The sequence below is a fragment of the Mizuhopecten yessoensis genome, unplaced genomic scaffold (genome assembly GCF_002113885.1).
Source record: "Mizuhopecten yessoensis strain PY_sf001 unplaced genomic scaffold, ASM211388v2 scaffold10353, whole genome shotgun sequence".
NCBI classification, from domain to species: Eukaryota; Metazoa; Mollusca; class Bivalvia; order Pectinida; family Pectinidae; genus Mizuhopecten; species Mizuhopecten yessoensis.
The window spans coordinates 57279-73930 of NW_018408504.1; the positions used below are offsets into that span (position 1 = coordinate 57279).

The 16652-nt window shown below is 38.2% G+C and overlaps 2 protein-coding genes across 2 annotated transcripts; both read left to right on the plus strand.

The window, feature by feature from the left end:
- The first annotated feature begins 30 nt into the window (after positions 1 to 30).
- On the plus strand, positions 31 to 8614 carry LOC110460298 (toxin CrTX-A-like). Its single transcript, XM_021513123.1, has 3 exons — positions 31 to 187; positions 2714 to 2895; positions 5109 to 8614. Exon 3 carries the CDS (start codon positions 5126 to 5128, stop codon positions 6518 to 6520), a length of 1395 nt encoding a protein of 464 aa, XP_021368798.1. The 5' UTR covers positions 31 to 187; positions 2714 to 2895; positions 5109 to 5125; the 3' UTR covers positions 6521 to 8614.
- A 1464-nt stretch (positions 8615 to 10078) lies between these two features.
- LOC110460301 (toxin CrTX-A-like) lies at positions 10079 to 14810 on the plus strand. Its single transcript, XM_021513127.1, has 2 exons — positions 10079 to 10307; positions 13352 to 14810. The coding sequence occupies exons 1-2, from the start codon at positions 10145 to 10147 to the stop codon at positions 14740 to 14742; spliced, it is 1554 nt and encodes a 517-aa protein (XP_021368802.1). The 5' UTR covers positions 10079 to 10144; the 3' UTR covers positions 14743 to 14810.
- The last annotated feature ends 1842 nt before the right edge of the window (positions 14811 to 16652 follow it).

The following is a 16652-nucleotide window of genomic DNA, read 5'->3' on the forward strand; positions in this document are numbered from 1 at the left end:
TAGGCGCGTATATTTGATTCAGATAATTTGTTCCGTTCAAACACGTCATTTCGTTGAACATTACCAATCTAGTAGACGTGTTACACTTACGAAAATTAGAGGTGAGAGACGTGTATTATACGTCTCTGATTTAACCTAACAACTAGGAATTCCTATGATGTTTGCAGTCCATGGACAGGTGACTGTGGTTGGTATTTCGGTTTTGATTAGCATTACTTTGTATTGCTGATAATTGTAGTCTGAAAGTATTTTTTCACAAGTTTATCGGTTGATCGTAATAAAAAAATTTAATGTTTGATTTTCTTTTTAACCTGGCGTTGTTCTCATTTCATGAAAAGAAAGACATGTTATAATGTTCCAGGTTACGATGTGTACCATGGGTAGATCCGGTATTAAGGAGGGGGGGGGGGGTAGTCTAATCAAGACATGTCGACTTCCACTGCTGTTTACTTACTCGCGTTCGTGTGCGTCTTTGCAATTAGAATACTAGTTAATGTATCCAGTACAATAATGAGGATGGCCAAGAATCATCTTTAAAAAGGATAAACGGTAGAATTTTGATGTAGGCCCTATGTGGTTATAAGTCTAAAAAAGCTGTGTACCTGTAACACTTATTAGGCCTAAAACATATCAAGAGCCGAACGAATATCAAAGAAATTAATAATTACATCATAAAGAAAAACATGCCTTTTATTATTTACTTTTCGAAAACCCTGTTGCTCGTTCAACAATAGATAACTCGAAAGTGAGTGTTTATCACAAATTTCTAATTGTATGTTGCCACTTACTCAAATATCGAGCAGAATTATTGTATAAATATGTTGCATCTGTGTTACTCTTGTGCAAAGCTAGAGATCATGTACTGAACCATTACCTAGACAAGACAAAAATTATATGTATTTCCTGTAACATGTTGGAAAAAATATGGTAGATAGGAAGTAGATCTACTTGTAGGTAACAAGTTTTGGTCTTTTAAATACTTTTATGTGGTTTATATATATAGGAGATTGGTCAGGACTTTAACTGTGCTTCTTTGAAAATTGCCTTAAAAAGTTTAGGATAAGCACAAAAAAATAGAGTAGTTACCAGGGAAAATCCTGGAGTTTGAGAGCAGTTGGCCATTTTCAGCCATTTTTAGACAATATCAAATTTAAGAGGGGCCGGGCCATTCTATGCCGTAAAATTAAAAGAAAATTGAAACAAGGAGGGTCCATTTCAGTTTTGAGGTGTCAAAGGCCCCATGGCCCCTTCCAGGATTATCCCTGAGGTAGTATAGGTTTACCAGAAACACCAAATATTTTAAGTTTGGCCTTATAAGAGATGAAATACATAAGATACCATGACACGTGACATTATTTTGTATTTAGATAGGTGTTTACATACGAGGCGCGTGGCCTGGTGCCATTTTGATACGTAACTGTTAACTGTTAAAGGTACCAAATAGTTACGTTCATAGTAAGGTTTGGTTCGAATCTAAAACCAAGTTTATTATTGGTTCTGCCAAACAAAAGAGAGAACATATCTGACTTTAAAAGTGAGTTGGAAAATATTACACGTTTCCCTGAAATGATGCGAGTTTAATGTTATTATCATACACCAAACATCTCTACATACCAAACCATTTCATTTATATGCACACGAAAAAGTGCAGGGATAATCCTGGAGGGGGCTATGGGGCCACTGATGGGGCCACTGAACCCTCAAAACTGAAACTGACCCCTCCATTTCCCAGTATTCTTTTAATTATACATAGAATGGCCCCTCTTAATTTTGATGTTTACCAAAAATTGCTGAAATGACTCAAATTCTAGGATTGTCCCTGATTAACATAAGTGGATGTAGGTTCTGCGACGCATGCAGACTAAAATTAAACGGTTTAAAAGAAAACGTAGCAAAGCGTCGAATGAATCGACTTATTCCCTGTTAATTATTTAGTTGTTAGAATTGAAAAGCAGGGACGTTCTGCTACCACTAGCCCTCCACCATTGGGTCGCGGGTTCGAGGACAGTTGCCAGGTTCTGGCCGTGGTAGGTCTGTGGGGGGTTTTCCGGGAATTCCGGCTTTCTTTCACCACCAAAACCTGGCAGGTCCTTAAATGACCACAGCTGTTAATAGAACGTAAAACATAAACAAACCAAAACCAAACGAAAAGAAGATTTTTTTTTCAAAATGTACTCGTTAAAAACGTCGTTTCTAAACATCACTAAAACATTAACTAACATTCATCTGTAGAGAAGCTGTTATAAGAATGCCATACTCTTTGTTACCACGAATAATACAAATGTTAGCCGTGTTACAATACACTGTGTAAATATTGTGTAGGAAGCGATATCTGTTTCCGTGACGTGCAACCTATATATACATAGGTCGCATTCGCGTATCCCGGTTGAAACGGATTAGTTGGCGCAGGAATACTCCACTATAAATGAACGAATTTGGACCGAACTGTAGACAGAGCTAAAATTACACAATTTCGGAGAATAAATATCAATACATCAAGATTAATATGTCCTTCTTCCACACGTCCACTAAATTATAAAACGTTTCTTAAAAATCTACATGTGGATTGACCTGGTTTCACAAAGAAATAACGCAAACTAGCAATAGTTAGCATTTTTTTTCGATTAGACATGTCTGGACCCTGCGATCTACACGTGCTGAATATTCCTGACGTCAGCCTCGGTTTATATCACCGCCTGTCGTTTTCTTTCAGGTTAAACCGTTTCAACTGGTTGAACCGATACATGAAAGGGACCCTAGTTGAGTATAGATCGCGGGAGAGCAGACACGGTTCGTCTGGAGTATCCGTGTAAGTTTCCTCAGACACGGTTCGTCTGGAGTATCTGTGTACATTTCCTCGGACCAAGCGTAGTGTTACACCGTACTCAGTGCTAGGTAAGATACCATGTTGTCACAAAATACAAAATGTACTGTTTAATACCATCTAGTCGCTGTTTACTAAATGTACTTCCGCTTTGAGGTAGCCAGGTGCTTGCTCTTATCTATGTACTTTTAATAAATTCTCTCATACTTAGCAATAGTAGTTTTATATCTTTGTTACCTTGCTGTGATATTTTTTCTGATGTTTTGTCGTAATAATAGCTCTTCAGGGCTAATGTTTCTGCTTTCATATACCTGTACGACTATAAATAAAATTTCTTGTATCTTGTACGACCCCGTTGACTATAGCCTGTATTTCTCTCTAGCTGTCAGAGTGTTATAGTGCGTAGTAAACGTGAACTTAACATAGACAGTCCTCGCCGAAATGCTAGCAACAGAAAAAGTATTTGTATACGTACAAACGCCTAGGTGGACATGTAGTATATTGTTTCCAAGTACACCAATGAAGCTTGCCAAGAAGATTGGCTACCAGCCCCTAAGATTTTACTACTAGATTATCTCCCCTTAGTTTAGAACTTAGACCTATAGAATTAGACATTCAAGTGATCAAAATTACTACAGTTATTCTTTCTCTAAATAATTAAACATCTAAATAATATTCTAGAGACGGGGGCCAGTCTACTTACCAGGGTGAAGGGCTATTATATGTGTTCACTTGAACGACCTTGATCAAAATTCAACGTCACATACTCCCCCGAATGTTTGCCAGAGGCATGCTGGGATGAACGGCTACCAAGTTGATTCAAATGCACTTTTAAGGTCACGCGTGTCCAAAGTCATGTTTTAATACTTAGCGGCACTTTAGGACTTCTAGTCTTAATACTTTTCCTGTAACATACTGGGATGAAAGGTTATCAATCGTATGTTTAACATAACGTGATAAAACGGTATCAATTTTTTCTACAACAAAATTATTCTAACCCACTTTAAAGGTCACAGGAGTTATTTATGGGTTAAAGCATTTTCAAAGTCTCCTTGTTAATCAATAGACAGGGTTATGATATCATGACTATAGAATACTGGAGCGTAGACTTGAACAATTTGGAAAGGATTATATATGCATATGCCTCGTAACTTAAGGATTTATCAAAAACATACGAGAGTTGATAAGAACCAAATACGCATGCACCCGCTGCCTGAGCGTGATCCCTAACCCAGAGCAGGTCGAGCGATTTTTATTGCTAGAGAAAGTCAACAACTTGGCACAACTCGCCTTGAAGAAAAACCATGTCTACAATTATGGGTCTGAAATACAATAAGTCTCATTTACAGTCGCCATTTAGTTTTTCGACCTGGCAAAACAAACACTAACGTCGTGATTCGTTTAATATCTTTAATTTTGAATCAAACAAAACCAATCAATCAATATTCTATCGATATCGCTCGTCAAAACATGAAATCTTTCAAGTCATGATACATTTGGCTGAACATTTTTTATTGTGAGCTCAACAGGTTTTCAGTTGATCTTTAGGTAAATCGGAACTTCTTTGTTCATTAGCAAATGTGTAATATGCTAAACACATGCTTGCACTCTTACTCAACAAAGGAAACCAGTCCCATGACTCAGTCGTTTACATTAGTTATACTGGGAGGTTTTGGAAGAGCTTGGCATGACATGTTTTATTGTCCAATTAAACATGGTTAGTTTAAAACAATAACGGTCCTTACATTGCAGATGTGATAGAATCAGTGTTTGTGATTTGCCAGTTTGTTATTGCCCACAGTATTGTTATAGCTTTTCTTGCTCTAGCTCCTATAACATACGAAACAGCTGTATCATGGTGTATATGTAAAGGAACTATTACATGTGTGTGTTATGTTCTTCTTTCCGGACTGACGACACAGAGACTGGTCTTTGATAACTTCATGAGAACCTTTGTGATATGTCCACTGAATTGCTACAGAAATTAAGGAATTGCACGCTTGTTTATGTAAATATGAGAGGAAAATGTATTTGGAATGTTAACTGATTTTATTCTCTGTTTGCATGTATTTACCTATTTTATTATTCATGCTGCGTCATATTTTGTTATCGAAATATAAGGTGAAGTGTGCATTTCTTATGTAACTAAAAGCTGTCTTTTTATCGTGCCTTTAAATAAAGCAGAAAATTAAAAATTAATGAAATGCAACAGTATTAGCTACATTCGATATAATACTACCTTTGTTTGGCATGAAAGATGCAATTCAATGTTCATTGTTTTCAGAATACACTTGACTCATCATGACAGAGAAAGCAGCAGTATTGGAAAAACTAAAGCAGATTGGGAAAAGTGTGGGTAAAGAAAACGTCACCGATGGCCTAGCTCAGATACTGGTAAACGAGTCGGTAAATGGAGGCAATTTGCAAACAGTGCTTATTCAAATTGGCCGTATCGGACTTGGTGTCAAGGATATGTTTGACCCGAACTATGCGAAAAAATTGACAGGACTGATTTCCGTCCTGTCTGCCATTCGTGAGTTAGTTCCCATTTTTGGACCCCCCGCGAGGGAATTTGCTAAGTGTATTACTTCCATTTTAGTGTCTTCAGATCGAGACACACCGTCTGGTAATGTAAGGGGTCCTGACGGTTTTAAGGGGACGAACACCGTTGGTATGTTGGCTAAGGTAATATCGGACGCCCTAGATGCTCACGAAGATGCCATCATCAAAACCAATGCTGACAGTACGTGCCGAGTGTTTGCATTTGCTCACAACGTTCTTATTGGTGTGAATTCTGATTCGGAGAATCGCCCGAACAGAAGTGAAATTTCTGATTTAATTCATCTCATTGACATTAATGCCGGCGTGAAAGCCCTAGGGAAATTAGAGTCAAGGATTTTGGTTTTGATGGAAAACGATCTGGAAACATTGTCAGAGGAAGCTCTTTCCACACACAGCCGGAGAATTATCCAATACATAGACATGTACTGTCACCTGGCTATTCTCCGTGACGCCGTTATGTTGGAACTTTACGCCATGCTCAGATATTCTGGACATTCTGACCGCCTGGCAGAAGGTATCAGAACAGGACTGGAAGGCGAGCACGAGCGAGATAGGAACTTGGTTAAATCTTTGGTGCTTCCTAACCAGACCCAGGTCCGGTTCGCTTCGTTCTTTGACCCTGACCACTGGCCTTTCACCTGCAAATTCATGGAAGATTGCACCAATTTCCACGCACCCGAAAACCTAGATAAAGTGCCGGTAGCCATGAATACTATGAAATGGATGAACTGGTTTGCAACACACGACACAAAACCAGCTGTATGTCTTCGTGCCTCGAAATCCCCTTCAGAAAGATCACTGAACAAAACCAAACACAACTTTGTGTTACTAAAGAAGGCGGATTCCACGTGTTACTATATAAGCCCCCAAGGCCAGAAGGATATGTATGTTGTGATGAGAGGTGGCGATAAGAAGTGGGTGGAAGTGAGGCCGGGCAGGCCTGGTAAGGAAGGCGAGTGGAACATCTTCAATGTCGAGGACAAAGACGCTGTGTATATGCTCTCCACTAGACGGTGGCCAGTCCACTTCATGAGCATGTCAGACACGTGGTTTGGCTGGATACAGGGACGGACAGTGTCTGTCTCAGATCCTTCAGCACATTGGGTCATTCAGTACAACGGATCTAAGGCATAAGATGATGTTTGCAAGTCACGGGTCATATTGATCAACTTGTAAATTATTCTGGTCACTGTATATTATAAAGGATGAATGGTCACAAACCGTCATATGACGGGTGTTCGTGCTAAGGGTCAGAAATGTAATGACATACTGTGCGTTTTGTATGTCAAACCTGTCTTTGTGATAGATGCAGGATTACACCAACTATTCGTATTACTGCTACAGAATAAGCATTGTTTTATCGCAAACTGTGATTCAATACTACAAAAGAACGCTTATTTATCTGCTCAAAGAATGTCGCTATAGAATTTCATTTTGCTAATACTGCTTGACAATATTACTAATATGTTTAAAAAATATTAAACTTTGCAGTACAAACAAGTGTATTGCACTCCATGTTTGCCAAAATGAAAATTAAAACAATTTGCATTACACCTACTAATAAAACAGTTTTATGTTATCTTAATTGCCATTCGCCATACCGTTATTGTGCTTATTATTTCTGGGGGGAGAAAAGAAGAGAGTCAGGACAAAATATATATCATAAGTCCATTACGGTACAAACAATAAAACAAGATTAAATTTGGGGAAAAAATGCACAAGAAATCGCGTTTTTCAAAGTATGGGAAGCTTAATGAGACTTCCAAATTAATTTTCAAAATGTGATTTTTGAGATTTATTCAGACAAAATGCGAAACAAAACTGCAAGTCTTTTTTATGATTCTTGTCATAAAATAATCATGAATCGTTATACATACAATTTTTTTTTAATTTAATATATTGGAAGTATAACTTATTTAAAATTTTGCGTTTAGTTGATGTTAGGCTAACTATACTTTGAACAGCTTGGCCCTAGTACATATACATTGTGTTTCCGTTGACACTGAATTTATCATGATCATGTTCGTTCAAATTCGTAGGTTTTACACCCTTGGGATACAAAGTCTTGGCTTTTGTTAATCAGTTCTCAGAACAAATATATATTTTATCCAATTGAGAAGAAACGAATGAACATTATTGTCAAGATCTAAAGCTGATGAATAGCAGTCTGAAGTTTGTTAGATGCAGTACGCTTTAACATTCATTGTTTTTCAATTGAGAATACGATCGAAACAATTGAAAAAAACCTTGGTTTTTATTTAATGTCACATGGATAACATTTGTTTTCAGACGATTTCTGTAATGTTCCGTCAATTGTAGTTAAATGTATGGTTATGTGTTTCAAAGCAGGGAAGAGCTATCTAGCCTGTTCAAATAAATGAAATAATCCAACATCAATCCAACAGCTTTTTCATTCCCAAAGGACTTTTTTAATCCTTTAACCATTACGTATTTACGAAAGCAACCGATACAGACCTTTGGGCATCTTAATAATATACATTATTGACAAAATTTAATTTTACTTAGTCATCTGTAAAAATATAAACTGTATTCTACCACAATTTTTTTCAACTTATATTACTTAATCTTGTTGGCCTGGTAAGAGTGCACAGAGTGTGTTAATGCAATTGGTTGGTTGTTTGTGTTTACGTCCTATTAACAGCTATGGTCATTTACGGACGTGCCAGGTGGTGGTGGTGGTGGTGGTGGTGGTGGTGGAGGAAAGTCGGAGTTCCCGGAGAAAAAACACCGACGTACGGCCAGTAGCTGGCGACTGCCCTACGTAGGTCTCGAACTCGCGACCCAGTGATGGAGGGCAAGTGGTAGCAGAATGTCAGACGCCTTAACCACGGCCCCTCTATGTTGCAACGAAAATAATATATATATATTTATATTATGTCTCAAATATGAATATGTGAGCCAATCAAATCACACTCTAAACTTTTTATTTTTTCTTAAATCATACCTCATGTATAAAGATTTGTCTTTACTTACAATGAATATAGTAAAATCAATTTCCATCGAGAGACTACATGTTTTAATAGGTGCTTTCTTACTTCGCTTTTCTAGTAATCATTATAATAATGATATCATTGTTATGTTTTAATTATAATATGTGATTTATTTACAAAATACACAACATTTTCCTTGCATATACACGTGTGCCTACGGTATTATTTTTTTTCGTTTCAAATTCATTGTGTGCTATTTGTAAAGTAAAAGTTTTTGTCAACGTTGTGAAGTCTTTATTGTTTTTATGAGCATCAACTGTATCGAGTGTAAGGTTAACTCGCACAAGGCCCTGTATACCGAAGTACAATGTATGCGTGACATATATTTCATAGGTTTGGCCTGATATTACGAACAACAAGTCAACTATACGTTTTATTGTACTAATCAGTAGAGATAGAAATCACAGAGATAAATAACTTTTTCAGTGCGATATTACAACTTATATTAAATACCTATATCGAAGGCAATGTTCTGAATAAATTAAGAAACCAAAAGTTGTATACACATGAAACAATTGTGTAGTTTATACAACATGATCAATAAAAATATATAAAATAAACATATTTTACCACAGGTACAAAATCAACAAGCTTAGCGTCTCGTAAATATCGCTGATAGTGTTCCATCAAATTGAAAAAAAGTTCATAACATACCTTGAGATTCCTTTCTATTAGGTATTAATACCCTTTTAATGAAGGCGATATTTCAATGACAATGCCATGGGCTGATAGAATGGAATTTTATCAAAATACTCTTCATTTTATTTTTTATCGTACGTTATTCGCAGATTGACCATGCTACTAAAAACACAAGGGAGTAATATAATATTATATTTACCACTAGTCTAGGTCCAAAAATATATCCTTGTTGTTTTTTTGTCTTTATAATTGATCATTATATTCTGTTCACATGGTAATACTGTTTACTTAATAATCAGTGTTCTGATTGTCAGTCCAGGTTCAAGGACATGATTCTAAACAAACGTCATGTCATTTATTATTCATTGTTGCCTCATGTGACATATATATGTGCACACAATGTTACCATATATATCCCAAGATACACTAGTTCTTTTATGAAACGGAACATAAACAAGACATACAGGGAAGTATAATCACATCACAAAGTGATTATATAATCACATTGTAACACATGAACCGGAAACATACAGTTTACCACTGGGCTATAATTAGTATGCACATCCTCTTCCGTTTCAGTAGTAGATCATATGACTTTCGATTTCGAACATTTTGGGCCCTTGCATCATCGGCGTGTCTTCAAAAGACGAAGCAACTTTACGGTGCAATGTAATTCATTATTGGCGTAATGTACCTTTTACCAATTTTGATAGGTGCAGTATCACATGGATGCATTACGTTCATATTCAATTTTCCACTAAAAATGTTAACCGGACAATGGCGGGCGTTGAGGATAGAATATCGCCTACTCGGTAACAGAAATACTCACGTTTTAGCATAGGTCATTCCTGTAGATTTTTCACAATATTTACACATGTGGAGTACAAAAATAGACAACATGAAAAGCCAGCTTTTGTTGTGTAGAAACAGATTTGTAAATGCCCAAAACTGTAGTCTCAAACCAAAATCGATTTTTTAAAATTATATTACAGGGGTTATTCATTGGTTAAAAATATCACAAAAAACGAAAGCAAATTTCATTTGGAGATGGGTTTACGCAGTCGCATTGTCATCGATATATATAGCATATCTATAATCGTACACGAAAATGATACGTGCACGTCCAAAGGTAGGCCGTATTTACGATATAGACTTTTTTAATCTTATCGACGATAATAGGACTAGAACTGGTTCAAGGCTGAGCTTTCGAGTGTTTTCATTTAAAGGTGAAGAAAAGAAGGGGAGCCCTTGTTCCAATACAGAAACATACAGTAAGTATATGACATTGTTTAACGGGTGGGCTGTGCTAGATATTTTTTAAGGAAATCATGTATAGTGAAACATACACATTTCAGGGAGGTGTGCACCCCTCCGTCTCGCCCTAGAACACTCGCCTAATATCGAATGCATCAATAGAGAAGTGACAGGCAATTATTTAACAATCTATACACTTAATCCAGACCGGAGAGTTTCTGAGATAAGGCATTGTCATTGTAGTTCACAGTAGTTGTTAAATAGGAAATGGGGGTTCAACGCCACCTTGTCCCTCCTTCTATAGTTAAAGTGAATCCCTCCATGGCGGGATGGATACTTGAGGGATGATGGACTGACCTCATAATAGGTCAGTTGACAGGTGATCTTTCCCATAATATCGTAGGATAGGGTATCCCTTAATAGGAATACGTGACATGATTGAGGGACGAACGGCCATATGTAAAGCGAGTGTTTACGTGAGGTTTATTTTTAGCACAACCAGTCGTAGCCAGTCATGGTGTATATAAAAATGTGCGTAGTAAATTATTGATTCACGTCAACAGCATTTCACATCATCAAACCTTTACATAACTCTTACATGCAGGTTTATACATATTGTTCAGATACAATGTTCGGACACATTGTTTAAATGGATGCAGTATATTTTCATAAGTTGTACAACCTGCTACATAAATACGGGTAGCGTAGTCAATACTGAACGGTTTATAGTCTAACCAATCCTAATAATATGAATCTATTCGTTTTTGTTTGTGTACAATACAATTGATTTTCTTCAGGTTGGTAAGTATGGATTATGAAATGTTCTTTTTTACACAACCAATGAAAATGTTCTTTTTTACACAACCAATGAAATTTTCTATGTGACGTTTCGATGACTAGTACGATATGTACACTGTCACCTTCATCAAACAAATGACAAGTAAAGCGTATATACACAAAGGTGTAAAATGTGTACGAGTTGTCCATAAAATCGATGTTGATTTCGTCTGTGTACACTTCTTGTTATACATGTACCGAAATGACTCGATCCAGCTACGCTTTGTTTAATACTTGGTCATAGATATGAGAAAGTCTTTGAGCCCCCTGGATTGGATTTAGAACTGGCCCACTGCGGCGTATCCAGATGGCTTCCTTTAAGAACTTTCATAAAACAAATGATTTAAATACCTATGTTTGGTCATTTTTATAATTTCCTTTTAAAAATAAATAAAAAATGCATTGATTCATACTGCCCTATTCTATTTCTTTCAGTCATGTTATCTGAATCATACATACAATATTTTCATAATGAGAAGGTTCCGGGTTCGTAACCCGGTTTGTGTGAGTGTTCCACTTCATATTTACACTAAAATACTTATGTAACTAGCTTTCACAAAGGAACCCACCCGTTTAAATTTCCGTTTTGTTCTTTGAGTGTAAAGGTTGTCCTATTAATTCCCAGGACCAGGCGTTTTAAAGATAAGCTACATATATCGACTATTAAATGATTGACTAGTAGTGATTTGTAAATAGTCATTCTACACGGCTTTTTATCGTTGACATGGTCGCTGCATTTAATAAGCATGAGACAGCATTGATGATTATAATTCAAACATCTAAGTCATCTTAGTGACCCAGTAGACTGCTTGTGACGATCAGAGACTTTCCGAAAGAGTAGACTGCATGTGACGACCAGAGACTTTCCGAAAGAGTCGACTGCTTGTGACGTCCAGAGACTTTCCGAAAGAGTCGACTGCTTGTGACGACCAGAGACTTTCCGAAATAGTCGACTGCATGTGACGACCAGAGACTTTCCGAAAGAGTAGACTGCTCGTGACGACCAGAGACTTCCCGAAATTATTGACTGGCTGTGTCGACCAACAACGTTCCGAAAGAAGAGACTGGCACTGCCTTTACCTTAAAGTACTTATCATTCATATATGTGGGACAAAACCTTTCCCAAATTTTAATATTCGAACAATAAACCGAAGACGGAAACCAGTTTCATACCTTTTTAAAATGAGCTTTCACGTTAGTTAGTACCTCTATGTGTTGCTCTTCTTCATCCATATCTATCGCTGTCGGTGAATTCAATTACAGCTGCCGTTACGTTCTTCCGCTGCCAGTTTGTTTGGTAGGTCAGTGGGATATGGTTATGAACTAGGGATCTCCCACGTTAAAACCAAGAGAAGAAGTCTTAAGGGACGTGGCGGAATCACGGGAAATTACTTTAGCACAGATGTATATGTCCTTATATGACTATGATATGTAGTTTTTTATAGAATAGAAATTAAGTAGATCTGCGATGCAATACAGCTTAATTTGGCGTTTGGAAGAGTCAAGCCCCCGAAGTAACACCAACTTCATTAATTTGAAACCTCAATATATCATATTAAATATTGCGACAATTCAATATTGCCAAGAGTATGCAAGAGAACAAGTTCAAGGAAAAACCCAAAATACTGATTTTCGGCTCAATCACACTTGCCTTAGGGGAGGCACACTCTTTTTTCATACAACATAAAATCCTTTCGTCCAAGGATGCTCCAGTACAAAATTAAATTTCTTCCCTCTGGTTCTCCTCTTGGTCTTTCCCATTTTCCTCCAGCGGTCAAACCTTTTTTCTGTACAACAATAAATCTTCTTGGCACAGGGATGCCCTATATTAATTTTAGTTATCCTCCATTCATTCATTCATTCATTCATAAGCAAGGAGAAGGTTTTGAGAAAAAAATGGACATAATCATTTGACACCGCTTCTTGCCTTAAGATGGTGATATTATCTTTTTAAACAACACTAAAGGTTAACATTTATTTTATCCACACGTTTTTTAAATTAGCCTTTATTTTCCCTAATGCGGCCCGTTCTAGTGCCCGAAAGGGAGCTTAATCCCCCATCCATGACAATTAAGTCCAGTTGGCCTTGGTAATGAAGATTTTAAAAATAAATAGTTAATTGGACCTTCAAGGATGGCGGCCGCTGCGCAACGGCATAAGCTTCCTGGGCCCTTTTTTCAGTTTCAGTAGCAAATGAATGATTCAAGCATTTTACCTTTTTCAGGAATCGACATGGAGAACGGACAGACGCTTTCGAATACATTACACGACATCGGCCAAAAACTACAAATAGGAAATGTCACCGATGCGGTATCGAAGAAACTAGCAAACCCTTCTACAAATGTAGGTCAGTTAGGGGAAGTAGCTTTACAAGTACAGAATATTTTAAGAGGTGTCATTGACATAACAAGTGGTAACCAATTGGCAGGCAGTTTAAGGATTGTGTGTGCCGTCCGTGTTTTAGTTCCGATTGTTGGACCACTCGGAACGGAATTTGCACGGTTCGTTTTCTCTGTATTAGGATTTGCCGGAAGCGGTCAGAAAAGTAGTCATAGTGCTAACCAGACTGTAGATAGACGGAACACGACTGGCATGATGGCAACCAATATATCAAACGCTCTTAATAAAATAGCGGACGCGTCACTTCAATCCCATGCTAACGGCGCATGTAGAGCATTGTCATTTGCCCATGAGACCATCGTCGGTGAAAGTGATGATTCAAAGAAGGATCTGAGTGGGGAAGATGTTAATGGTTTACTGCAGCTGATAAACATACCATCATGTGTGGAAACATTGGGAAAGATAGAGTCAAGAATTTTGACATTGATGCAAGACGAGCCGGAAACACTGTCAGAGGAAGCTCTTTCCACACACTGCCGGAGAATTATCCAATACATAGACATGTACTGTCACCTGGCTATTCTCCGTGACGCCGTTATGTTGGAACTTTACGCCATGCTCAGATACTCTGGACATTCTGACCGCCTGGCAGAAGGTATCAGAACAGGACTTGAAGGCGAGCACAAGCGAAACAGGAACTTGGTCAAATCTTTGGTGCTTCCTAACCAAAGTCATATCCGGTTCGCTGCGTTCTTTGACCCTGACCACTGGCCGTTCACTTGCAAATTCATGGAAGATTGCACCAATTTCCACGCACCTGAAAACCTAGATAAAGTACCGGTAGCCATGCATACTATGAAATGGATGAGCTGGTTTGCAAACCACGACATCAAATCAGAAGTATGTCTTCGTGCCTCGGAATCCCCTTCAGAAAGATCACCGGACAAGACCAAACACAACTTTGTGTTACTGAAGAAGGAGGGTTCAACGTGTTACTATATAAGCCCCCAAGGTCAGAAGGGTAAGTATGTTGTGATGAGAGGTGGCGATAAGAAGTGGGTGGAAGTGAGGCCGGGCAGGCCTGGTAAGGAAGGGGAGTGGAACATCTTCAATGTCGAGGACAAGGACGGTGTGTATATGCTCTCCACTAGACGGTGGCCAGTCCACTTCATGACCATGTCAGACACGTGGTTTGGCTGGATACAGGGACGGACAGTATCTCTCTCGGATCCTTCAGCACATTGGGTCATTCAGTACAACGGATCTAAGGCATAAGATAATGTGTGCAAGTCACGGGTCATCTGGATCAACTTGTAAATTATTCTGGCCATTATATATTACAAAGAAGGNTGAAAACGCAAAATCTGTCAACTGAAACGCTGACACCCCTGTATTACACATGTGTAATAAAACCTAAAGGTGCTGGGATTGGTCAAAACTGTGGGAACATATTCTTACGCCACTAAATGTACTAGCTACTTCTATTTACTACACCGTAGCAAAAAGAATGGCTGAGCAGATAAACATTGGCGACACGGTTACAATTGACAACAAAGAAACAGGTACATGTACTGCAAAGGATATTGTTCCAAGGGGTTTTGCAACATTGTATAGTGTAGAAGATTCTGGAATTGATTTAAAGTTGAACTTGAACGAGATCGTATTGAGAAGGTCACTGTTACACAGGCCCGGTCAGAACAGCGACCGGAGCAGACGACAAACTTGGATGCTGGGCCTGGGGATGACAATTCCGTAATGACTTCACCGTAAATGAAGATGAAGTGGGAAATTTTGTCCTTAACCAATCTAACAAAAGCACTCTAAGCAAAACATTCTACGATGTGAAACTTTTGTATCAATTTTTCAAGTTGCCTGAAGTCAATGAAAGTAGACAAATCATCGATATCCCAGTAATTGAAGTGTGTCCTTTGCTGTGTAGATTTTTTATTGGTATCAGGAAAACGGATGGTTCTGAATATGAACCAACCAGTTTACTGGGGATGATGTCAAATTTTGATCGGCAATTACGTCGCAACAACTACGGTCACACAATTGTTAGCAGCCCTATGTTTGCCCAAGTGCGCAAAGTTATGAAAAGTAAGCAGCGTCAGTTGAAACGCGACGGAAAAGGCAATTTAGCACTCAGAAGTGATCCAATAAATGACACTGAAATAGACATGCTGTGGAATTCTGGTCCACTAGGTTCAAACACACCCGACAACTTACTACAAACTTTGGTGTATTTTCTAAAAAAAAAAACGTTCACATTTTGGTCTCCGGGGCTTGGCAGAACATAGGGACATGTGTTGGCGTGACGTAACTCTAGGAAAAGATTAGGATGGGCATGAATTTCTGGAATTAACTGAACGTCAAACAAAAACAAGAACCAGCGAAAATCCTCGCGCTATTAGAGCTGTTAAACCGAAACTGTGGGCAAATTTGGAAAACCCTGACAGGTGCCCTGTGATAAAATTTCTAAACTTTACCGTGAAAAACGTCCGACAGGCTACGGTGGCCCATCTGATCCTGTTTACGCAGCAACCAAACAAATATCATCACCTAATATTCCAATTTGGTTCAGGAAAGAGCCAGTAGGAGTCAATAAATTGTGCACCACGATGCAAAGAATGATAAAGTTGTCCCGAATCGAAACTGAAAAACATCTGTCAAATCACAGTGCTCGGAATTATCTCGTTCAAAAACTCAGTGACAGTAACGTTCCCCCCACCCAAATTATGCAAAGTTCAGGACACAAGAATATTTCATCAATAAACAACTATAGCCATATCAACACAGACCAACACAAGCAGATTTCACGAATCCTGAGGTCCGGAAAATCCGTTATCTCACCTGCCAACATGTCAACGCCGTCAAGAAGGCGTATTTCCACGTGTTTCACAAAATCGTCATCTTCATCATCGATGTCAGAGGTAAGTGGCGGATTTGAATCAATTTTCAGTGGTCCGGTTAGTGGACGGAACATTAAAGTTAATATTTACCAAGGTGGTCACTTAGAACCAACACGAAAACGTATCCGAAAAGCCATCATTGAAAGTGACAGCGACTCTCAGAAGGCCTGTTGTGACTGCTTGAAACGACATATGACTCATATGAGGGGTGACGTCACAAAATTTTGAACTTAATAAAGTGCATTTTTTCTGATTAATTTAAATTTCTCAGCTATT